The following is a 25,971-nucleotide window of genomic DNA, read 5'->3' as shown; positions in this document are numbered from 1 at the left end:
ATTTTTTCCAGGAGATCCACAGGAATACTGGGCAGAAAGAGCCATCCGGGATTGAAAATGACTGCTCTGTCCTATTTTTCAACCAGTCCGGCCGAGCTGGATTACTTTTTGTAATCTCACTCCTCTCTGGCTCATCTAGTGAATGTAATTATTGACACGTTTAGGAAAGATTGTCCATGACATCCAATCCCAATATGCAGTAATTGCCATGGCAGAAGAGTTGTATCCAGGATCCCAAAACAGAACAGACTCCGCCCTAAGCAATGAAAGCATCATCCATGCCCTGCATGCAACTGCCCCCCACCCCCCACACCAAACCTGTCCATAGTAATGGCTATTCCAGGTGTTTTCTGGGCAAGTCCGTCTCTATATGGTATCAAAGAACATTATTACTGCTTTGTTCTTTTGCCCTGAAGATGAGATTCTGTGCATTTGCCACTACCCGCGCCTCTCCATCCCATTCAGTACTTGTGTCTGCTGTGAGTAGAAAAGGAGTCGCCTCTCAGTTCATAGGCACCAATTACAAATACGTTAAAGGCCTCGGCAACTCTATTAACAGCGACCAAAGCAGCGGGTTGGCTGAGTGCCAAGTAAATGGTAAGGCAGCTTGCCGTATGTGACATTTATATCTGGGGATTAATGAATGCAATCCAGCATCTCCCTCCACGGGAAGATCCGAAGAATGAATTCCTTTTTCTCATTAGAGAAGGAAGACAGGCAGCACATGAACATCTGTAGCTATGCTGCGACGCGGCGTGCCCGGTTGCCTGGGCTACATCATCTGCGGTCGCCACGAGGAAGCAGGCATGGCTCAGACCTGCTTTCATAGAAGAAGCAGCCAGGGTACAGTAGTACTTCCAATCAATGGGGGCGCTCTCACCACATCAGCCACAGATGTGGTTTTAAATGAACGGTTGGTGGTAGCCATTTCAGAAATGCTTTTGTAAGCCCCATGGAAGGAGCATGTATTGATGTTATTGATTAACTCTGGACCGTGACTGCTCAGAAATACTCGACATAAAACAGACGCTTCCATACACGCCTTTGTGTGAATCCCCACCCCCTGTTCTCCATCCTGTGTTGTGGGAGGTCTTCTATAGAATTTCCTGGAGTTTAATGCAGTCCAGGCGATCCACAGAAAGAACAAGGTAGTAGGTCTAATCGCCCCATTTAATATTAGCTAAGAGAAGATTGCCATTTTGGTTTCCAAGAGGCAGGCGGTTTTGCAAGCGACAATTGAAGAAGATGCAGTGATTAAAAGTACAAAATGTATTACTCCATTCAAAACGTATTCTTGTCTAGCCAAGGTCCTAATCTTTATATTATTCGGGTGTTCTGCCATTGTGATTAGTAGGGTAATCAGGCTTCCTACTTTCTTTGAGCCTAGTACACAGATATTGTGTACACGTAGTGGTTTGTGGTGTAAGCAGGATTTCCCCGATCCCTGAACTCTGCGGTCTGGAGGATTTGTACCTGCCCTCCTTAAGAGTGATGGCAGTTTATGGGCCTCTCTGAGTGTGCAGATCATGCCACTCCTTTACCAGTGCCTGTGCCCATCATATGTTATATTGCACTGCATCTTCACTGTCTGTATCTTTTCACTCGCTTTGCTTGTCCATCTTTGTCTCTCCATCTTCTCTTGCTTTGCATCTTTCCTCCTCCACTTCTTCACTCATTCTCATGTATTCCTCTTAGGTGGTCCGTGGAATTTTGGCTTCACTGTGAAGTTTTACCCGCCCGACCCTTCCCAGCTGACAGAAGACATCACCAGGTAAGATCTGGCACTGGAACAGAAAACACACTGAAGGAAAGACTAAAGCCTAGAAAACATGCTCATGTGGGAATTCTCTTCAGCTGCAGGCTGCCAAGTTAGGTTTTTAGAACTTTCTAGCGGCTGATCCCAGCTTTGCGCTTAGATAATCATGTTTCTCAACATCTGACAGTGTTCACAACATAAACCAGCGTAATACACGGCCATGGTCCAATGGCTCCCAACACGTCGAATTAACTCCACGACAAACTCACTCGCATTCACCTAACCTTCCCCTGCCCACCATTGATGAGGTAAGAGGCAAAGGCAGCTTGATGAAGATGTGGAGTCATCCCGTTAGTAGACGACTTTCAAAACAAACAGACCGTTAAAGGCCACATCCTGTGGCATGATAAATGTATGAAAACAAAAAATATCATTAGACAATATTACCAGTTTAAAACAGCAGAGAACCTATAGCAGGAAATGACAGCATCAGAAAGTTTACGGAAGGCGCTCTGCCTATTGTCTCAGCTAATCCATGACCACCTAAAAAATTGCCCCTTTTTAACCAACATGTGCTCTGCGTGCAAAATATAGGGTGACCATCACCCTTTGGCAGGAACGGCGTCAGGGCCTTTTGACCATTTCCGTTCAAAGGGCCCTCGAGCCTCAGGGGGGTCCCCAGAAACTGCCCTCATGTTGCCACTCAGCAATCTTATAGCATGGAAATATTTTCCTTTCTATATTACTTTCCTTCTGGGGCTTTAAATGTACGCTTTGCAGCGCTCTTCTTACAAGCTTGCAGCAGCCTTTCCGACCGTCACTTCTATCTGAGTATACAGAAGTGTTAGCACCGTGTTGCTTTTTAACACTAGTTCGACCACATCAGCCACTTGCTGACAAAGGATTTATGGTTTTTCAGTGGGCATTTAGTGTTTCAGCCCCCTGCTGGCTGACTGTCCCATTATGATCGTCTGCTATTACCCCCGGCTGTATTTCTTTGCCTCCATTATACTGTATGCACGGGCCCTCAGAATGTTTTCCGCTCTATCCAAGGGAGAGGCCGAACCATCATGTTAAAATGGTCCCCCACACATCTACAACTAGGCCTGCCCTTTGATCATTGGCGACATTCTGTCATCTCATATTTCCAAGTTCTGCATCTCACTCAGATTTATCTTACACTAAACGTTCATTTTCCAAAATGTTAATGTCTTTTTAATTACTGTTTACATTTCACATGTTTGGATTGGGAAGGAAGTGTGGGTTTGCCCTTCTGCTATCATTTCTTTGCAGGAAGGTTTGTGAGGTGTGGGGGGCCTGTTTATATCCCAGCAGGGAGGTGTATGGGAGCCTGCTTATATACCCAGAAATGAGGTGTAGGGGGCCTGCTTATAACCCCAAAGGTGAGGTGGAGGGGACCTGCTTATATACTCAGAAATGAGGTGTAGGGGGCCTGCTTATAACCCCAGAGGTGAGGTGGAGGGGCCATGCTTATATCCCCAGAAGTGAGGTGGAGGGTGCCTGATTATATCCCCAGCATTGAGGTGGAAGGGGGGTCAGGAATGCAGTAGGGTTATCTGCCGGAAGATTTACACTGTGAAGAAGCGGTTTCTGCCTTTTAGAATCCAATCTGGCCAAAGGTGCTAGACCCTGTGTCCTGGGTTTAGCGCCGGTTTACATAGAATCCAATTTGGCCATAGGTGCCTGACCCTGTGTCCTGGGCTTAGCTCTAGTTTACATTTTCAGCTGATGGACGTCCTTCCTGGACAAATCAGATTGTCTTCTGCAGGTGAATCATGGTCGTGTTTGTAATGTGAATTCAAGGTGGAAATTTCTGAGTGCCTAGCTAATAGGTGCATTGAAAGTCAAAGTTGCTAGCATTTTCCAGAATGTAAGATAGTACTGGTTTGTGTGGCCTGCCTCTGGGAATGAGCTTTAAGTGTCCATATTGTTAGAGACGGCTCCTTAATTTGTGGCTCTAGAGAAAGTCTTTGGCCATTGAAATCCCTGATGCTTGATCACTTTTGAGGTTTCCGGATAGGTGCCAATTTTGGTCGACTAATGGTTTGTTGTCTGTGCTGAAATGTTGGGTGAACAGATCACTATCTCCATCTTGTCCTGGTTGTTATTCGTCATCCATGTGAGCGAGGCTCTTGGTGAAGACGGAGTCAGAGCTTTTGCTGATAGTCATTTCGGAAATTATTTGTCTAGCATTTACCTACCTTTAGCAGATGGCACCAGGCCTTTCAATGAGTCTCACACGTGGCGCTATGTATAAACTGAAAAGCATTATTCTAGCATTACTCCGCAATCTATGTTGTGTAACTTGAATCCATAGAATGGCAGACAAATTCTTTCTGTTCAGTCAGTGCTGAATGACCCTACTCTTTGTAGCATGTTTCTGCTTCTTAAAGTCTCTTTATTGGGAATGCATAGTTAACAGTGTCGAAATCTGCTGAGATGTCTAGGAATGTATGGACCAGGGTGATTTTGGCATCCAGTCAACATCATAAGGTCAACTCAGATGGATGGAAGTGACAGATTGTGTTCCCTGATTGGTCTGAATCCTACTTGTGCACGGCACAGGATGTTTTGGGATTTGGACTGGCCCAGGGTTTGTGTATAACATAACTTTCCAAAATGTTAGCTGGGTATGTATGTTGGAGATTGGTTGGCAGTATGAGTTAGGTGTTGCCCACCAACATTCTACTAGCCATGGACCCAATCATTCACTGTTCCTCTGCAGGGACTCAAGACCACCAGGAGCAGAGGCCCCAGAAGCTGCATGAACAATACCACTGGAAGTGATCATAATGTTTATATATAATTTTATTTCTTCAAATGTGGGCCTAGCTCAAGAGAAACTGAGCACTGTACATAGTGTGGGTAGCCAGCGTTTGGGCTGGCATCTTTGAACAGTAGCGCAGTACTGTAAGTTGCAGTCTGTGAGTCAGTCTGTGTGTCAATTGGGATTAGTCCTGTCACAGGTATTGTTGATAAAGCCTACTTTTGAGCTATTTGCTTTTTTGGAGAATTGTGGGGCCTTAGGAGCCGATACCAGGACCGAGTTCCACAGGGTGGGACAAGGGAAGGATTTATTGTGGCTCCTCTCTTTGCGAATGAGCTGTCATTCAAGCCGCTTGGTCGATTTGTTGAGCGAGGAGCATGTGTCACCATATATGTGGAGCTTAGTCACCAGGACCAATGGTGTGCTACTCATGACTGCTTTGAAGATGATACATGCAGGCTTGAACAGTTTCTTGGTCTGGAGTGGAAGCCAATATAGTTCACGTAAAATGGGGTGATTTTGTAAAATGTCCACACACCTGTAATAAGGCACCGCTTTTATGGGAGCCAAGTGAGCAGGTGTGAGCCCCATTAGGATGGCATTTCCCCCATCCATTTGTGAGACCACAAGGGCCTGCACTACAGTCTGGAAGTCCTACGGCAGGTTGAAGGGTTTGATTTTTTTTGAAGTGGAAAGATTTGGAGCCATGGTATTTGGGCCTTCTTGGCTATGTTTTTCTGGAATTCCAGGCTGCAGTTGATGGAAGTGTAAGGATTTTGCTGAATCCATGAATTGCGGATCAAATCCTTCGAGGTGCGTATCATTGAGTCATGCTGAGTTATTATTTAGTTGGGGGGGCCGATGATGATTCATTTGGTCTTCAGGGTGTTCATTTTGAGGTAGGCAGTCAACATCCAGGACTGGATGATAGCTATTTAATTGTGCAGACAACTGATGTCCTGTGGACGTTTTACTTCCATGTACAACTGAGTATCATCTGCAAATTGGTCGGTGGCTATAGTGGGATCTTTGAGCAGTGTGCACAGACGCTCCATGTAAATGTTAAAAAGGATAGGTGGAAGGATGTATGCTTGGGGAATCTGCAGGAGAGTATGCTAGAGTGCAAATAGTTCATCTGTATGGCCTGGTGTCTGCCTGAGAAGTTGGAGGTAAACCAATTGAGGACAATGCCAAGGAGTCCCATGCTGTCGGTGAGTACAGAGAGGAGATGCTAAGGTCCATTGTGTCAAAAGCAGCCAAAATGTAATGCAATGCAATTGAATGTAATCTGTCATTTGTTTAGTGCCTTTCACCATTGGTATGGTCCCAACGCACTGTAGGTTGAACGCCCTTGGAGGGACCGAAGTCCAGGTATGGGAAATTCGAGGAAGTGCTAGTATGCGTGTGTGCATTTTGGCCAATACGAGGATATGAAGGGGTGGCCAAGTCCCTCCTAGCCACCGTAAATAGCTGGCATGTTGATGGGTGGTCAGAAGTAGTCTAAGGGGGTATGCAAGAGCGGGATCGTCATTATGTGTGTAGGTACCTGTCTAATTTTTGTCGTGATGGGTAGCTGCATTCCTATGGCAGAGGTGTTGTGTTAAGTGTTTTAGCGTAGTGTATGATAGCAGATTCCTGTTGGTCGGCGGCAGTGCCTTTGGATGATTCCATTGCATGGAGTGTGATAGATTCAGTACATTGGCTAAGCTCTAGCAATTACCCAGATTCAATGTATTCACCAACACACTAGAATCACCTAGATTTAATTCAATGGCTACATTTTACATGCACCCAGCTTCCATACAATGGCTGCATGCTACAGGCACCTAGCCTGAATGCAAAAGCAACATTCTGCATTCACCTAGATTCAGTACATTGGACACATTCTACATTCGCTTAGATCTGATACACTGGCCACAATTCTATTCTCATCGAGATTCAATATACTTGCTGCATTCTACATTCATCTGGTTTCAATACGTTGGCTACATTCTACGTTCACCTAGATTCAATACATTGGCTACATTCTACATTCATCTAGATTCAATACAATTGCTACCTTCTACACTCCCCTAGATTCAAAACATTGGCGACATTATACATTCACCTAGATACCATACAATGGCTACATTCTACCTTAACCCAGATTCAATACAATGGATACATTCTACACTCACCTAAATTCAAAACATCGGCAACATTGTACATTCACCTAGATTCCATGCAATGGCTATGTTCTATGTTCACCTAGATTCAATACACTGGCTACATTCTACCATTCAACTAGATATAATTTATTACCTACATTTTAACGTCCACCTAGCTAATACGTTGTCTACCCTCTAAGAGTCACCTAAAGTCAATAAGGAGGCTCCCTAATACCATTCAACTAGAATGGATATATGGACTAAACCACTCAGTAATAGGCAGTGGTCGAAGTGTACAAAAAAGAAGTAGTGGAACTATGTTCCCTGCTGGTCTGCCCCACTCCCCACAAACCCCATTCCTGCACCCCTCCCACACACAATCCACCCCCCCAAATAAACACATCTGCTATTTATGGGGATGTTCAGTGCAGTGCACTGAAGTGCAAGCTTCAACTTGTTCCTACAGTTTTATTTTAAAACTGAACCATTGCAGACGGTTTCTTTTCAAAATAAAAGTATAGAAACAATGAAACTTAAAAATAAAAAGTAAAGGAGCACCGCTCCCGACCGCTCCCGCCCACTTCGACCTCTGGTAATAGGGTTGATTGTTAGACACTACACAAATAGATCAATTGGTGTGTTGTTGCTGCATGGACATATGACAACAGTCTCTGAGTCCCAAAGCAAGCCTGACATAGGAAAATACATATTATTTTGTCAGTCCAGTGTGCATAAGACTCAACAACTCAGCTGAAGGAAATTTAGAAAGTTTAATTCTGTCTGCTTGTTGACACACAAAATTGAACACAATTAATATTGTTCAATATCAGTATTTAATACAGTATGATGATGTTCTTGGCCTTGCCAGCATGTGTTTCGACCTTAAAGAACATGGGTCTTCATCAGGACCTGTACATCACCATCATCATTGCAAAATAATACATAAGTGATTATCTGATTATGTAGATAAAAATATGTTCACTAATAAACATATATCATCAGAGAAAACACTGTACCAAACATTAAATTGAGAATGAACAAGGAATAGATAACAAAAATGTTCAATACCAAAAAATGACGCGTTAGATGCTTTCAAACGCCGGAGGTGCGTGTGTATTTTGCCAAACCTCACAAATTGTGAGGGAAGTTATTCTGTGAAACAAGCAAGTTCAAAAAGGACTTGTGGTTGTAGTTTGGCAGTGAAAAAAATGAGTATGCACATTTTCCTGTACCAATTAACATTCGCCCAGGGTTAATGCAAGGGCTGGCTAAATACTAAGAGGTCACCTAGAAGAAAGGCAATGGCTACTTTCTAGAACTCATCTACGAATAGTGTAATGGCAATTTTTCAGGAAATCATCATAATTAAAGACAAGAGCCGCCCTTTTGTCTCTGGTCCCCAGCCAGGCTGCCCAGAACGAGTCACTAAAGTGAGTGTCTTCTGATCGGGTGTCTCGAATCATGGACCAATCAGGGACCAAGGAAGGCAGACCTAGCGTTGCGGCCTAAGTGTCCTTGGGTGGGTGTTAAGGGAGAAGGGTTTGTCAGGTAGCAGGAGGGAAAAGCCTGGTTTTTAAGGCTTTCCTGAAGGAGAGGTGCTTCTCTGGGAGGCGGACATTGGGCCTCATTACGACCCAGGCGGTAAGTTACCGCCTGGGTCGTACCCTTACCACCATGGCGTAAACTACGTTTACGCCATGGTGGTTGGCGGACTTACCGCCCCATTCCGAGGTGAGTGGGGCGGTAAATCCCCAATCCCCATTTACCCTTCCCCATTCCCATTTTTGCCCCATAGGGCATAATGGGAGAGGGGAAGGCGTTAATTACGCCACTGTAAATTACGGTGGTGTAATTAACAACAAGGTCCCTTAGCGCCATGGATTTTAACACCTGCTAAAAGCAGGTGTTAATACCTCCATGGCGCTAAGGGACCTCGGAATCAGGCGGTAAGGGGCGGCACTGTTTACGCCGCCGTAAACCCCTTACCACCTGGGTCCTAATGAGGCCCATTGAGTGTAAGAGAGTTCCAGAGTGTGGGAGCTTGAATGTAGAAAGAGGATGCTCCTAATCTAGCGAGATTAAAAACGGGGGGGGTCACAAAAAGGTGTGCAAAGCCAGATCTGAGGTTTCTGTTGGGTTGATAACGTGCGAGTTCGATTTAGAGAAATTCAGGACCTTTCTTGTGGAGGGCACGGTGGGTGATGCACCTCACTTTCAAAGTGGCCCGTTGGCTAATAGGAAGCCAGTGGAGCACCCTGAGGGCAGGGGAGATGTGTTTTCCGGGGAGAGAGCAAAGAGCAGTCTAGCGGCAGAGTTTTAGATCCATTGGAGCTTTCTGAGGTGAAAGCTAAGGGCGCCTAGATAGAGGGAAGCGAAAAAGGCATGACCTGAGACAGCGTTGATGTGGTGAGAGAGTGTTAGGTCCGGCCTCAAGGTGCATCTCAGGTTCTTCTTTACAGGTTTGTTACTGAGTTGAATGCTGTGGGGCGGGGGCTGGGGAGGGCAGCCAAGGGGTGGATTAGGGGAAGAGTGCTGTCTTGCCACATATAAGGTATTCAGTTTTACCAGGATTGAGGAGGTGGTGATTGGCGGCCATCCAGTGGTCGATTTCTGTGAGGCACGAGGCGAGGTCTGCATGGGGAGAGGCCTTGGATTTGGGATTCTTGAACATTATCTGTGTGTCGTAGTTGTAACAGGTGAGGTCATGAGAGTAGATTATGACAGGTAGGGGCTTAGGTAGAGGTTGAAGAGGAGAGGGGAAGGGAAGGCCTCTTGTGGGACACTGTAGGAGACATCACAGGGTGAAGGGAGGGAGGATGGTGATTTGTGAGTGGTTGGCAAGAAAAGAAGAGATCCACCTTGTAGCAGAGTCCCTGATGCCTAGAGAGTGGAGTCTGTCCGTGAGAGGGTATGTGGTCGATTGTGTCAAATGCTGCAAAGAGGTCAAGGAGATGAGTGCAGCACAGCCTTCTGAGTGTGCTGTTCTTTTTATGTTATCCCAGATAGATTCAAGGGAGGTTTCAGTTCCATCGAGGGGTCTAAAACTTGGTTGGGCAGGATCGAGTAGGCCATTGTATTCTGTGAAGAGGAAGAGCTGGACCTTGCCAAGAAGGGCCACTTTCAACTCCATCTTCTCAAAGGAATACTTCCTTTCCTCACTTTCCCCCAGAAGCTCAATATCTTCTCTAATCCCCCTCCAGCTAATCCAGAATAAGGCTGCAAGACGTATCCTTGGCCTGAGGCACAGGGACCACATCTCTCCAGCCCTAAAATCTCTCCACTGGCTCCCGTTTGCGGCAAGGATCAAATTCAAATCCCTTTGCATCATCCATAAGGCTCTCTGGGCCAGGACCACTCTATCTACAACTGGCTCTCACTAAATACTCTCCCTCCAGATCTTTACGTTACTCCTGCACCAACTCTCTGTGTGTCAAGCGCTAAACAGCAAGCTGGTGGCCGATCTCTTTTCTCGGCTGGCTCCCTCCTATGGAACAGCCTCCCGCTTCCTCTTCATCTTGAGCCAGATCTCCTCAAATTCCCGGAAGCTCCTCAAGACCTTCCTTTTCACCTCCTCCTTCCTTCCCTTCTGTCATGATCTCTGCTTCCAAAAGGTCAGGGTTTTCCCAACTCCCTTGGAAGCAGATCCATAACCCAGGTTCCGAGTGCCAACCAGTCCCAATTGGGACCTTTTGGACCCAGTCCTGGCGCCAGTGGCACCAGGCTCATAAATATGCCCAGTCCCAGCGCTGGAAGCGCCGGGCTCATAATGCTTGGGTGGACTTACCTGCAGCAGACCATGCTGCTTACTTGCCTGCCAGTTGAGTCTCTGATCCTCTTCTGTTTGGAACTACTTTTCCTGTTGGGTGGGGCAGGAGCCACTCCCTAGATTCAGAACACTGGAACTCTTCTGGAAAGCAGGAACTCTTTTCTTAGACGTGGCTGTGGAAGGAGACACCTAAGCACTACAGGAGGCTATTTAAACCACACCCGATGGATGAATCTTGCTTTGCGTTATTCTGCATCCTCAGCAGCAGAACGCTCATCGTGTCTTCTGCATCTGATCCTGGGCCTAAGGAAAAAGGCTTACCATTCTGAATCCAGTCTTCAGCAACACCTATAAAGACAAGAAAGAACAGGTTAGCATTACGGTCTTCAGTGACAGCTCTTCGCTTACCTGGTCCATCGGCTGTCACCAACGCCTCGCGCTGCATTCCGGCATCTGAAAGACAAAAGCTTACCAACTCTTCGCACGCTCCGGAGGCCTTCGGCGCTGCATCCCGCATCTGAAAGACAAAACAAGGTGCGTTTAAAGACATTGGGGAACTTTAATACTCACGTGCCATTACTCCTTTCCACATCTAACCCAGTGGGTATTCCGGCACCCTGCAGCCGCCCCGAACTTGTACCTGCAAAATAAAAAGACAGTAAGAGCGCATCGTGAAGCAGGCAACAAGCGCTTACTTACGTGCTTCCAGGCGCTTCTATTCATCACACGGGCTCCATCTTCAACTCACTTCAGCCCACCATCCGCCATCGCCGGAACCCTGCAAAACAAGAGACATCATTACTAAAGACTTTAAAGACATTAGAATTACTCGAAACTTACCGTTCATGCAGTAAACGACGGACAGCAGTCCTCTGAAGTCAAGAGGCCTGCTCCCCTTATCCAGTGAAGAAACTGGTTACAGCACCCTGCCTCGAGGCAGATGGAGAGCACGGCGTTCACTTACCTAAGGTGAGAGCGTTAACCTTTGGGGTTCTACAGGAGAAGAGAAAGGGAAGAAGAGAGAGACATTCAATAACCCAGTTCATTAATCCCACATTTTCTATCTGCAGACATCTTACCCTTCAAACCAGACATACAGTGCACAGAGGTCCAGCCCAAAGAGCCAGCCGTGTGTTACACATCACCTTTGAAGATACGGTATACGCCCAGTCAAGACCGGCGCCTCTACGGGAATCAGGTGAGCGTTACACCTTCCTCCTCTGCTAAACACCACAGTTGCTGAGATTGGTGACCAGGGCCCTTACGTGTCCACCTGGGTCCTGGCTTTTCACACCCAGTCGCCTTAAGCCCCCGCCTGCTCACAGCAATTGCCTAGGCACCCACTGACCTGCGCTATCACTTACCTACTCATTGGCTGATGAACACCCTCCCCAAGTCACTTAACAGCTGCTTACGCTGTAGCACTTCCCCCGGGGTACTCCTAGCACCTATCCCCCTCCCTCATCCCTTCTCTCTCTCTGCACTTGCACATTCTGAATGCTCACAAGGCCTAGTAGGACCGCCCCTATCTTTCATTGTTATATTTGTATTTCATTCCCATATTCCCTCCCTGTGGCCCTGTGGGCGCTTTGAAACACAATTTACTTGATGTATAAGCGCCTTACAAATGCACAATAAATAAATAAAACTAAATGTGTTGCACGAGCGGGGATTTCTCAACCCCTTGCTGATTTTGAACATTGCCTTCTTTGGCTGAATAACTGTTCTGCTGCATCTTGCCTAATGTAGTTTCTTTCCCTTTAAGATTGCTGTATCGGATCTGTCACTGATATGACGTTTTGCCTTGAGAGTTGGAGTGTTCCCCTCAAGTGTGTTCGATTTTCAGACTTGTTTTCATCAAGGTTCATTCTGGGATGAGGGGTAAACCAACATGCTTCTTGTTTGGGTGAAATGTCTCATAGGTGTTACAATGCTCTGGGCTTCCACAACGCAAGTATGGGGCATCTCTGTTTGTTTCTTTGGGGACCACATCTCTGGTATTAACATGCTTGACTTGGAGTCTTCCATCTGTTTCCCAACTTTGTCTAGGTCCAGGGTTGTACACCTTCTGGTGATGGTTCCTCCTCCCTTGTGAGCAGGGTACACCAATATGCTGCGGCGTTGATCTCAAAAGGTACCACAATGTGGTCGCTCCACAGAATGTAGTGGAAAGGGACTATAGTTGGAAACTTGTATCAAAGTCTTTCAGTGAAGGTGGTGTTGTATGAAGGAGGTCTCTACAAAGTCTAAGTTTGTTTGGGGTTTAGGTGGATGAGGAGTAACTCACAGTCAACAGCATTGGTAGGTTCTGCTACAACAACCTGGCGCAGTTTGGATGGATTTGTGTGCCACCACCTTGTAATCATCCAGCCAAGGTCTCATGACTACAAAAGTGTGAACGCCTCCTCCTCTGAGAATCTGTTCTGTTTCTGGAAAAGACCGAGTTTCGATCAGGTTAAAATGTATCTTTTCACCGCCTGCGGATCCCCCTCTGATGTGATGTAGCTTTTGGCATTGTGTTTGCCTTACCATCAGAGTTTTCTCTCTTCTTTGTGCTCGTTTTCTTTGTTGAGCCTTGGGTTGTGAGTGCAGCGACTCTGTTCTCCTCTGTCTCAGTGTTCTATTTTGTTCTAAATTCTTGGTTGAAGTCTGTTGTCCCTGGGTACACCTTGTATGGAGTTGTTATGGGCTGCATTGGTGGTAAGATCTGTGGTTCATTAGACGTGGTTTGTTTCCTTTGGTGGTGCTGTTAGCACTTGATCATTCTTTTCTTTTCCTGCTGTCTTGTCTTTGGTGCGTTATTCTGAAACTGATGGTTTGTAGTTAAATATCCTGTTGTTGTCTGTGCACGGGTTTAAGGACACATTGTTATACCACAGACCTATGCACATCTAACCGTGCTAACCCTGGGGTAGGTCTTTAAGGGTTTCTTGTGCCCACATTAAGAGGGACTCATGGTCGCAGGCTGGCAGTAGATTGCAAATTACAGTGTGACAGTATACTGTGGGTCCCAATAATTACAGTGGGGTAGGGGGTTACATTGCAGAATAGCACAAATGATGGTGTATACAGGTGTTTATTTTGTGGGACACCAGGGAGTGAAAAACTTGAAACATAATGGGCACAGAATACCAGTTGGATAGCAGGGGCACAATATAATATAGACCTATGCAAAGTTGGGCGCCAGGGCAGACCTACGGTAGGATGGCAAGAATGGTTCACCATGGCAGTTATAGGATATCAGGGAGCAATATCACAGTGGGGCCATGATTAAAATAGGATAACCGGGAATAATATCACAGTGGGGAGTACACACAGTAGAACAAGGGGGAACAATATCACAGTGTGGTGGCACTTATTTAGGGACATAAGGGAGCAACATCACTGTTGAGCAAAAATTATAATGAGACACCCAGTGGCAATATTAAAGTGGGGCAACAGTTCAAATGGGACACGAGGGAGTGTTATTATAGTGGGCCAGCATTTACCATGGATCACCAAGGAGCAATCTAGCGGTGGCAACAATTAATATGGGAGAATAGAGTGTAAAATCACAGGTCAGCAAATAATATGGGACACCAGGGAGACATTTCACACTGGTGCAAAATGTATATGGGACACCAGGAAGCAATATCACTGTTGCATCCATTAATATGCAACATCAGGGAGCAATTTCACAGTGGGGCAACAATTAATATGGAACACCTGGAGCAGTTTCACAGTGGAAACAATTAATAGGGGACACAAAGGAGTATTAGCAATAGTCACAGTAGGTCGTTGTCCCTTACCTGAGCCAAGAGTTGTTTGCCCCATGGCGAGTCGTGTGGCAGGAGCATGGCTTGCCTGCAGCGAACAGGAAAACAAGCAGTAGATGTTCCCCTTCGGCATTTTGCGAGCTGCCTGCTCCATATGGTTTCAACATATTTGTGGTTAAAGCTGAAACTCCCACTGGTTCATTGAGAGGGAAAATCAACATAACTTATTAGTTGTGTCTTGAAATAAAATATATGTTTAAATGTTTCTTTAAAAAACATAATCTTTAACATGTTGCTCTAATCCTATCAGTGTCAAGTGGAGCATGTGAACCATCTCATCACAGGAAAAAAGGAGCAAAAATGTTTTCTTCCTATGGTAAATTAATAGACAAGTGTAAACAAAATCATTACTGAACTGATGAGTTGCCTGTCAAACACTGCAGCAAGATTGTTTTGCATAGTTTGGTACTCATGACTTGTTCTCCTGTTCGATATGGGTCTTGTGTTGGGGCTGTTGGCTGGTGACTGTCATGTTGTCGTCAACCCACCATGCTGGTTATTACAATAGAGGATTTGCGGCGCTGTCATGCAGGCTGCATAGAGCAGTGTATGGACATGGCCAGCATCAGTGCTGTTGGGTATTTTGTGGATATTTGGGGCTTTGCAGTATTTTCTTACCGCCAAAATACCTTTAGCAAAAATCGCTCTCTGTATTCATATTGGGTCACACATGACAATAATACATTGCATTATTTCAGAATTCAGACCTATTTAGATGATATGCGCGGTAGTTTGCGTGGTTGGTTGGTATAGTGGTTGGTTTATTTGTGGCCCCAATATCCAACATCCCTTGTTTTTTATCTAGATTGTTCTTGATCACTTGAGAGACCTCAGGCCTACATTTTAGGGATACCACATTTTCAGGGTTAGTGTTGTGTGCCACCATGGGCTATTGTGGTATTTTTGTGGTAATTTCCACTACCTTATATAAGGTAGGGAACTATGTCCAGAGAGTCTCTCTTCCCGTTGATTCATGTACCTCCAACAGGCTATGCTACAAACAGTCACTCACAACTGTCCATACTGAATAGAATCATGCACACATCTGCTTTAAAATGACAATTGCACTGTTTAAAATCTACCCACGTTTAAACCTTTCCCCATGCAAAATGAAAGAGAGAAATAATACACACTAGCTATCTGTTTTCAAATATTTTTGTATTATAGAAATTTCTTTTAAACACAGTTTAACTTTTTTTACAGAAATAAATGAAATGGTACAACATTATTTGTGATAAAATGAACAGAGAGCTGCGAGAATATATTCAATTGGTAACATTAAATATGCTGATAAGAGACTGAGACTCCCTCGAATACACTGACTGAACAGTTTCGCACACTTTCGCACAGCTCCCACTCGCTTCTGTAATTACCTTATCTGTTCAGCATGAGTTTTCTACGGCTATTCTCTTTCTGAATTTGGCTCCCTTGAAGATCAACCCCAGTGAGAACAAGCGTCTGCTGTTCTCAAACCGGGGTTATTGCCTGGAACTCTCAGCTTTTGCAGCAGGAATGCCCCAGCCAGGAAAGAGATCCTTCTCCCAGCTCTGCCAGATGTCGCCTGCCTTCCCCCTCTTCTCAAGCTTCTCCAGCAAAGTTCTAATCACAGCCTCTAGCATGATACTTGCTATTACGCTGCTCCAATCAGAATCAATCATGTCATCTCCTCCCTCACTACACAATGGATCACTTCTACAGTGGCAATTGTAACAAACTGATTTCCTGTTCCTTCGAGCTCTTTGCTTCCTGTAGTTATGTGGACAGAGCAGCAGAGAAAAAAATGAATGTGCGTTTAAAAGTTCACTTTCATAGTAGGCCTAATTCTGCATTGGAGACACATTTTTATTAATGGGTTATGTTAAATGAAGTTTTATTAGTCAGGTTAGTTATTAATAAGGTTAGTTATTAATTTTCAAATGTGTCTCTTGCAACATAGGCATTTCAGGTGAAAAATAGTGTGCATTTTGAATGTGCAGATGTGTGCTTTTAACTGTAAAAATGGATTTGCATCTTATATGTAAAAATCGTTTTTGACTGAATAGCCTGTCTTTACTTATATGTCCATGTTACTCTGGCAACACATATAGCAATGCACCACACCCATGTAGTGGTGCTGCATAAAAAAATGCTACCCTGCCAACATGGGTCATCAGGTTTGCAAATAACAATTAGCCAGTCCAGGATGCAGAGACCCTGGCCAGTGGACACTGCTGTTGATTGTCATGTATCTTTGACTGACTGACAGTTTAAATAATAAAGTTGCCAAAATGCCACAACATAATCAAGCTGAGCTTAAAAATATGCACTGGGGCATAATACACCCTTGCAAGCCCCCCCCCCCCCACACACACACACAAATTAAGAACTGCATTTCCCAGCTTTGCAATAAGGAGCAAGTTCATGTAGAACAAAGGGCTGCTGGGTGGGTAATTTGAGTGTGTAGAGACAGTGGAAAAAGGCTTATGCTCCAGAGTCAAATTTGGCAGCAAGTGCACAAGGAGCAAAAAGGGACTACTCTTGCATTTTGCTGTTTGACCATAGGCTGGCAACTAATCATCTATGTCCTGGCAGTGGTCGACTATGTACTGCTGATAGTCAAACATAATTGGTGATGGTCATCCATGTAGTTGGTAGGGACTATAGTTGGACACTTGTATCAATGGTCAACTATGGTTGTTGTTGGCACGCTGTGGTCTGTCGATGGTTGAGTAGGGTCTGGCAATGGTCGTCCTTGGTCTAGAAATAGTCGACTAATGTCTAATGGTGGTTAACCATAGTCTGATGGTAAACCATCAGAAAAAACCTTGGTTGATCACTTTCAACCACAGTCAACCGTTGATGGCAATCTCCAACCATGGTCTTCCATACTAATAATGGTCGACCTTGGTCTAATGATGATCAACCATGATTTGATGGTGGTTGACCATTATTGGTAGTGGTCGACAATGGTTGGAGATCATAATCAATGTTGGACTGTGGTTGACAGTGGCCCACTGTGGTTAGTTATGGCCCGGCCATACTGCATGCCTACTGACTGACACTAAAAAACCTACACCAATATAATACCAAACGCTTGACACTAAAATGTCTGCTAACCAATACATGCTTTGGGAATTGTCGACCATTGTCTGGAGACAGTCAACCATGGGTGACTACATTTGGTGATGGCTGAGGATGGTTGACTATGGTTGGCAATGGACAACCATGGCCGACTATGGTGTGGCAATGGTTGACCATGATCTGGTGTTGGTCAGCCATGTTTGGAGTTCACAAGCCATGGTCTGTAAATGGTCGACCATGGCCTGGCAATGGTCAACGATCATCCGGAGATGGTTGGCAATAATGGTTGTTGACGTGAGCACTTATCGATTGTTGTTGTTGATGGTCAACTATGTTTGGTAATTATCCTGGCCATAGTGCTGGCTCACTTCCTGACCCTAAGAAACCTGCGCAAACACAAATAATACCAAATGCTTAACCATTGCGTGGCTGCTAACTGAGACACAAGGCTGTACCTCCAAGCAATACCTAGGATCTCTATCTGACTCCAATATGCCAAACTTCACCTCTGCACACTTTACATGATGATACAATTTATTTACATGGATCAGCACTGTCAGTTCAAGTTCCAAGGCATTAACCAGACAACGTTTAACTATGAACTAGTACAGAGTAACACATGACTAGACAATACTATTGTGATGAGCTCTTAAACCATGCTCCTACACAACCAACAATTTTATACATTGACTTATCACATAGACCTTGCCTCAAAATAGTTTTGGAATAGTACTTTCAATATAAAAATATTATGCATGAAAAGAAATTGAGCTACACATATGCAAATTCATTCAGAAGGGAATTTTTCAGAATATGCAGACACACATTTTTTGCACACATTTATTCCACACAAAAGTACATTTCAAGGCTAAAATATAATATCCCCAAAAAGTAATATGTACGTATTTTTTTTTACAATAAACAATTGCTTCGAATTACATATTGAAATTTAAGCCCTTTTAAAAAACGATCAAATATATTTCTTCCTAAAACCCAAGATACATGCAAATCAAAATGACAACCATTTGGACACATTATTTGCCATTAGTCCAATCAGTAACATCTTTGGACTGTACATAACTAGTTTCACTCCCCTACACACGTTCTGTATAGTCTGGCTGTTAGTTTGTTAACTCGCTGACATCTGTAAACATGTCTTGCTATTATTCAAGTTATAAATAATTCAAAACCATATATAAACAGTTATTTGTCCTAGTAAACATTTTGTGGGACTTCATTTCACATGCATCCTACAAAAAGTCTACAGTATTGAAACACGTCAGAATACTATTTATTGGTTATCTATGGACATCTTGATAACACTTCCAGGTTTTATCAAACCAACGAGGCTTCTCGAAGATAGGGGTGGAATTCCATTCATTTAAATGATTTATTTTTCATGGTGTGCTCAATACAGCATTGTTGCAATGTCTCTTATTAGTACATGGAGTGTATTATTGACCTTCTCTCCAGTAATCAGAATGTTCAGAGCGCAGTCAATAACTACTGGTATTGACTGCATTCTGAACATTCTGACTTCAAAAGCTGACAGCGAAGACATAATGCAATTTCCAGGCAAGGTTTATTTCAACAAGACACTTCCTTTCTGGGAGTAACTTTATTTGCAGCAACTTCCTATTTAACGGAGAGAGAGAGAGAGTAAATATGCTTTCACTTTCTTATAGATTAACCGTTTACTTTTACATGATGCCTAATGCATGCTCATTGTAAACCCGCTCTGTTTAACCAAGCAACAATCCGTATGAAGACAGCCTTGTTATTTAAAAAATAAAAAATATAACCACATTTACACTACTAAAACTCCACATGTGCTAATCTGCTAATAGTCTTATAAACTATATAACGCTTAGGATAATGACCCTTTTCTAACGTATGGCCCCGGTTTCGACTCAGGCTTTTACTTGCTGGTGGGTACTTATCTCACAATAACGACCTCTCCTCAGCCTATAATGCTATAAAAAACCATTCTGTGCTTGACAAACCTTTTATGTTTTTACCTGTATCTCTGTAAAAATTAAGCACAAAAGAAGTGGGTTCGTTTGGTAATTTTTTTTTTAATAGATGTCTGTAAAATTATCAAAATTAAAAGAATGTGCGTATACCCGCTGGCTTCTGAATGTCCTGTTATTTTGTTCTTAAAAGTGGGTGTCTTAGTTTAACCCAAGAGAACATGTTGCTTTGTCTTCTGAAATGCATTATCAATGATAGCGTAAGTCTTGTTTATTGAACAATACATAGAAGGCCAACTACTCAGTATAACGAATCTGCTTCTGAAGGCCACATTCCTGATAGAGAACCAAGAGCGCCAAGAAAGGTTGTTAATAGCAATTTCACTTTTTAGAGCCTTCTGATGAAAAAAGGTTTTGCCAAATCCCACACCTTGCAAAGCATTGATCTTTAAATCTTTGAGTTATTTTTACACTGCTATTTTCATGCCAGTCTACTCAGCTGTTATAATGTCTAAAATATATTAACATATTTTAAATGTTCATGGGAACATGCCTCTGTTATCTTAAGTTTAATTACTGTCCCTTTATTTCATTGTCACCCCTGGTCCAATTTAAGGTACTACCTCTGTCTGCAACTTAGATCTGATATCATCAGCGGTCGCTTGCCCTGCTCCTTTGTCACGCATGCGCTGCTCGGCTCGTATGCGGTGCAGGCGGAGCTAGGAGACTACGATCCAGAGGAGCACTCTAGCACGTACATCAGTGAACTCCGCTTCGCCCCCAACCAAACCAAAGAGCTCGAGGAGAGGATCATGGAGCTGCACCGAACGTACAGGTGAGGCAGTCCCAAGCAAGTGCACACTCCCTGAGGACAGGTGCGCAAGTGCTTGGTAATGGGTGCCCGGTAAGCAGCCCAATAACAGCGGACTAACTCAATGCCACATCAGTGTTTTGTTTACAGTGCTAAGGACGTCTTGATGCATTGATCGATGAATGTGTCAAGCACTGCAACAGGCCCTCCTCCTGCAATTAAAAGGTTTAGGGATCTACCCTTTGTGTATCCTTTTGTCATACCTGCTCGAGAGCTTCAGCACCCTTGGCCAGTCTCCCTTCCTGGGCATGTCCTGCCATGGCCTCTTGATTCGTGATGATTACAGCCTTCAGGAAGCTTTTGCCATGGAGCAGAGCTCCAATCTTCAGTTGGGTCTCTTAATGGACAATGGTTTATGAGGACGTCATGCATATGTGTTATGGTAATCTTCTGACACTGTGCCTTTGTGCTAGTCCCTCTCGCCTCTCGTTTCCCACCTAATAGGATGGATACTGGAGATTCTCTGATAGTGTTCCAGAATATGAAGTAGAGAACTCGGTCTCCTTCCTTGCTCGGACCATGTTCCGGCTACACTTGCTTTCTTTTACAAACTGATTAATTCACTGTGGGTCGCACAGTGATCACTGCTAAGAGAGTCCAGCCCCTCAGGCAGGAAAGCACCTCTCAAACCAAGGAGCTGAAGTGTACCCAAGGACCTAAACCACCAATAGGAATGCCCTTGGACTAGGAGGAAAGGCATCTAGCGGCTGAAGGTAGCACTTAGGAGGACAGGTGGGATTTCTGCAAGTTAATGTGTCTGTAGAGACAAGGAAACACAATGAGGGAATGGTCCTGGAACCCGAACAACCTCCCTTACCCCGAGAGCACCCTTTCTCCGAGCCCTTACCGGGTTGGGCAGTTCCTGCAGGCAGCAACACTAACTGAAACATGTGCACAGTTGAAGGGTGATGGTTATATGGATTCTGGACAATGTTTATTCCAGGGGTAGGACTTTAGAGAAACAGAAGGACAGGGAGAGAGAAAGAACAGAAAAGAGACACGGGAAGTCCCTAGCAAAGGAGAACTGAGATTCTGGACCTCCTAAGCAGAGTCCTACCAGACTAGTACTTAAGCAGAATCAAATCGTAGAAAGCTGTGCAAACACAGTAGGTCACCGAAGCTTGAACCCAGGGACTCACAAGATGGAAGACTGAGGAGGTGGGGAATAGCACCCTACAATGGTAGTGCATATAACACTATTAATATCTGGGCAGAGTGGGACATGAAGACATAGGAAAGCAGCGGCTGCAAAGGATAGGAACAGCTGCCAGCAATTAGGCAATAATGGGAGGGGCAGAGGAAATCTTGAAATGGCAGCAGCAGCATCTATCAGGAACTGACATCCAAGTGGGAGGAAGGAAGATTGAAGAGGAGGCAGGACCAGTGAGCTGGATGGTCTGAGCGTAGCGGCCACATATGTCAGGAGCAGCCACCAAAACTGTGGAGCGCTGGAAAAGAAGTAGAAAGTTAGGAGGGCTGGTGGTGCTGAAGTGGAGGCCATGTTTCCATGAGTAGCAACCGTGTTCAGGAGCACCGGGGAGCAGCAGAGAAACTCTATGCCATGGAGCACACACTTGCTTCCATGACCCCCTTAAAGCCGCATCTCAACCATGACCGCATGACCCTGGCAGCGAAGCGGCACGTAGGCAAGTGCAGGGGAGGCTGTGGACACTTTCAGCCCTGAACTAAGGGCAGTACTTCCTGACCATAGGCCCCTGCCTGAAGTGGGCAATTGTCATGGATAGCCTCATGTGAGGAAAATAATTCAGGAGCAAAACCAGAGCTATGAGCGGGCGATCTGCATCATTGACAGAAACTGGGCATATGAGGTCCCATGAAATGCCCCACACGTGAAGAGGAATCCCAAGCATATGCCCAGGCTCTGAAGTAGAAATCCCATGAATAGGCATAAACAGGGATGCTCAAATTCCCAACATAGGGCCTCATACGAGTTTGCCAGTATTCCAGCAGTAAATCCACCGGAATACTGGCAAATGGAATTACCGATACTGCCACTTGGTCAGGCAGTATTGCCACTTGCAGCATTACCACTGGAGGTATTCCCTCTGGTGGGACTACCACCTGATTACATGTGGTGGTTTGCCGGTGTAAATCCCGACTCCATTGGGGATTTCTGGCTGTATTACCTTCGGTGGTATTACCAGATGGTGATACCAGTGATTTTTGGAGGTAAGGTCAGGGAGTTTCCTCCAGCTTAATGCTGGAGGTAACTTCTCAACTTTACCATCCGGTAATACCGCAGGAGGTAACACTGGCGAAACGTGTAGTTTGGCTGTGCAGGAAAAATTGAAGAACACAGTATTACCTCCACTTTTTTCCCACACTGCCAAACTCGTATTGCGCCTCATAGTACCAAGCTGGGGCCTCCATCTCTCAACTTGGCTCCATGTTGCCATGGTGCTGTTGCTAGCAAAAACACGAAGTTGAGGTTGAAATCCCAAGCATGTGTCTGTGGTGGGAGGGTGACATTCCAATTGGAGCCCTGAACCGAGAATGCCAAATACTAAACAAAGAGAGGGTGAAATAATTTGATTAATGAATGAGCCACAGGGGAGGATGAATAAAACATAAGAGAGAGATAGTCGGGCCCAGGTTTGAAACATTTAGTGAGGAGAGTGGACCAAACACCTAAATGCAAGGTTTGCCCAAACCTCCCCTCAGTCAGTGGGCTCAGCCAATCAAGGACGGGGAGTGCAGCTACTTATATGCGTTAGAGTGTATAAGGACTAGTTAGGACGGGAGCCAGAATTCTTGGTGGAGCCAGCGGAGGGGAAGCAGAGTTCTGCCAGTGGCAGTTGTTAGGTAAGTGGCAGTTAGTAGACTTCAAAGCAGGATGCCCAAGTCTTTCCTTTGCTTTACCTCTTTTCTCAGCTTTGCTTCTGGCCATCCTCATTTCCCTGCGCTCTCCCCCTTTCTATATCCTGTACTATGTCTCCTCTCTGCCTCATTGCAAATTGTGCTACTCTGTGGAATTTATAAGTGTGCCTAGCCTAACAATGACACCACCGATGGATGGAAGAATTGTTTACTCTATAGAATGCATATGCAAAAATGTTGCTCCAACTGACAGTACCCGATTTCGATATGTGGGGAGGAATAGTCATCTCCGTGAATGGAAAGTTAAGTTGTCCCTAAGTTTACTCTAAGCCTAAGTAGTGGAAAGAGAGGTGACTCGGGGAGCTTTGAACAATACACAGGTAAGAAGGTTTGTAATTATTCGCTAGACCCAGGGAACTGAAAGAGAAGCATTTAGATCTCAGGAGTATTATGGGTGAAGCATCTGGGCAGCACCTTGATCCCATATATTGCAAGAGCACACATGATTTCTGACAAATTCACAAATGGGATTAGTCCTCATGTGCTCTATCGTTTAACCAGGACTTAGCCTGCCCAAGCACATTGGTCGGGAACGTATCACACCATTGGCTACTTGGGTGATCCTGAAACCAGAACTTAGGAGAACCAATTGAAGGGGAACGTGGCATTTACAAACACCATATACAATACGTGAAACTCCGAGTACAGAGCACCCATGATTTTAGAGGTGGGAGCACTCGTAACATCAATCAATATTCTGTGGCTCTAATAAGAAAACATGGATCCCTGCAGATCCGATCTTTGAGGCAGTAGAAACCCTTATGCTCATGGAGTACGAAGTACACAGAGGCGAGAGAAGTCAGTGACCCTATGGTGCAAGCAGGCAACAGTCAAGTGGCTTGGTGACACACATCCAAGATAAGGTCAGAGTTCTGTATGGCCAACTTAATCACCTGCCCTGCTTCAATCACCCTCCATGTGTCACTTATAACTATCTCTCCCACACTCCAGTCGAGTTTTCTGTTACAACCCACCATCATTATCTGAAACATATAAATATATGCAAATCTCAACACTTCCCTGCACATCTGCCTAGGTTGCGCTGCGTGACGGCCCTGTTAAAACTCATACATAAAGACGAACCCTCAAAAAAGATGTACATTGTAAAATATGAACTTAAGGAAACAACACCAAACAAATTGAATCATTATCCTGTTAAGTTCAACAGTCTTGCTTTGCACTTTAGTCAGTAGGAGCTCATTGTGACAGGGGGATTGAGTTCGCTCCTCTCATGTGGGAAAGCCTGCACTTTGCAAGTTCGAATCCCTAGCAGGGCAAACTAAGGCCTTCATTCTTCCAGTTAATAAACTGAATATTATTAAATTTGGCAATAATACGTGTTATTACTATGCTTAGAAGCGGGAGGAATCCAGCAGGAAGCACTTTAAAAAGAAAAATGTATTTTGTAACAAACACAGGCACCGTAGTAAGAAGCCTGATGATGGAGGCCCGGAGGACACAAGGGTTTTCAATTTGCTCCTCGTGTTATCAATAATGCCTACGTTAATGCTTGGGAGAATACAGGACTCCATCTTTGTGGCCCCAGTTCTTAAGGGCTCAACCACCTGATAGAGAAAAAGAAAAGAGCAATAGAAAGTTGCAACCATTTCTTCTCCTGATCAAACTCTCACTGTTTTCTGTCTCCTCTTTCTCCTCCCCAGAGGGATGACGCCCGGTGAAGCAGAAATTCACTTCCTGGAGAACGCCAAGAAGCTTTCCATGTACGGCGTGGACCTCCATCATGCCAAGGTGCGGCTCTGGTGAGAATGGGAGGGAGGGCCAGACACAATGGGAGGCGGTGGGGCAGAATGGAAAAAGAGGAGTAGGTGAAAGAGAACAGTGAGATGGAGGAGCATGCACTTGGGGAGAGGCAAAGCAGGACAAGTAAAGAGACAATTAGCCAGATAGAAACAGATCTAGCAAGTGGAAGGTAATGTCAGAGAAGATAACAGAAGAGTGAGTGTGATAGAAGATTAAGAGACAGCATCTGGGAGTGTAACTAAAAGGTAGAGACATTAGTGGGTGTGATGGAGGGAATCTGGGGAGAAAAAGAACATGTGGAAGGGACATAATGGGAAGAAAATGTGTAAAAGAGATAGAAAGTGTAAGTTAATCAGGAGAGGAAGTTGGAGGGCATGATTGGCACAGAAAAAGGACAGAGAGAAGAAAACAAGAAGTGACAGCGAAAAAGACATAAAATAGAAGCAAAGTGAAAAGAACAGGAGGGCGCAGAACTGCAAAAGCTTGGAATCGAGGCTATGAGGAAAAAACGGGAAGATTGCAAGTATCTTCCAAGACCATCACAACCCATCAATCTCTGGGGCTGTCTCTATTCCAGCTGACCATCTCTCTCTTTACCCACCAGCACCCATCTGTTTTATCTCTCTGCCTCCATCTCTCTCTTATAGTCTAACAGTTCCTGGATATTTGCCTCTCTAAGTTGTGCTTGTGCCTTCCTGATTCTCTCGGATGATTGATCTTACCTGTGACCCCCTTGCGTGTTCGGACGTTGTCTCTTTTCACATTGTTAGTTTGACAATCACACATCCAAAAGTGTTGTTCTCGATTGGCTCATGGTGGATGCATGATTGTGAGTTCTGCTGTGCTACTGCTTCATGATCACTGGGGGGCGAGGGGCATGACTCAACCACCCGCCAAGTTTACAAGGCTATGGGCATCCGATGGAACTACGGGTATATAGTCAGATGCGCCAATGCTGGAGCAAGTGGCTGCGCCCACTTGGCAGTTGCAGGGAACTGTTCTGCAGGAAGCAGAGAACGGGGCATGTAAAAGAGGGCATCAGGACACCAGGGATTATTTGTTCAACGTGGCAGCATTTTGGATCAGCTCTGGACTGATGAGATGGGAAGCCTGAGAATGCAGCTATATGAGACCCCCCT

The 25,971-nt window shown here is 44.9% G+C and overlaps 1 protein-coding gene across 12 annotated transcripts in view; it reads left to right on the top strand.

The window, feature by feature from the left end:
• The window catches only part of EPB41L1 (erythrocyte membrane protein band 4.1 like 1), a 694,213-nt gene that overhangs the window by 497,684 nt on the left and 170,558 nt on the right, over positions 1-25,971 (top strand). For all 12 annotated transcript variants that reach the window (XM_069652319.1, XM_069652320.1, XM_069652316.1 and 9 more), the window contains 3 exons: positions 1,696-1,771; positions 19,919-20,137; positions 24,733-24,820. In XM_069652319.1, coding sequence (XP_069508420.1) covers positions 1,696-1,771; positions 19,919-20,137; positions 24,733-24,820 — 383 coding nt within the window. The remainder of the gene's footprint in view (positions 1-1,695; positions 1,772-19,918; positions 20,138-24,732; positions 24,821-25,971) is intronic.

This window comes from Ambystoma mexicanum, chromosome 3p (genome assembly GCF_040938575.1).
Source record: "Ambystoma mexicanum isolate Mex_15411 chromosome 3p, UKY_AmexF1_1, whole genome shotgun sequence".
Classification (NCBI taxonomy): Eukaryota; Metazoa; Chordata; class Amphibia; order Caudata; family Ambystomatidae; genus Ambystoma; species Ambystoma mexicanum.
The sequence above is the reverse complement of the archived record's forward strand: the minus strand, read 5'-3'. Positions and strand labels throughout refer to the sequence as shown.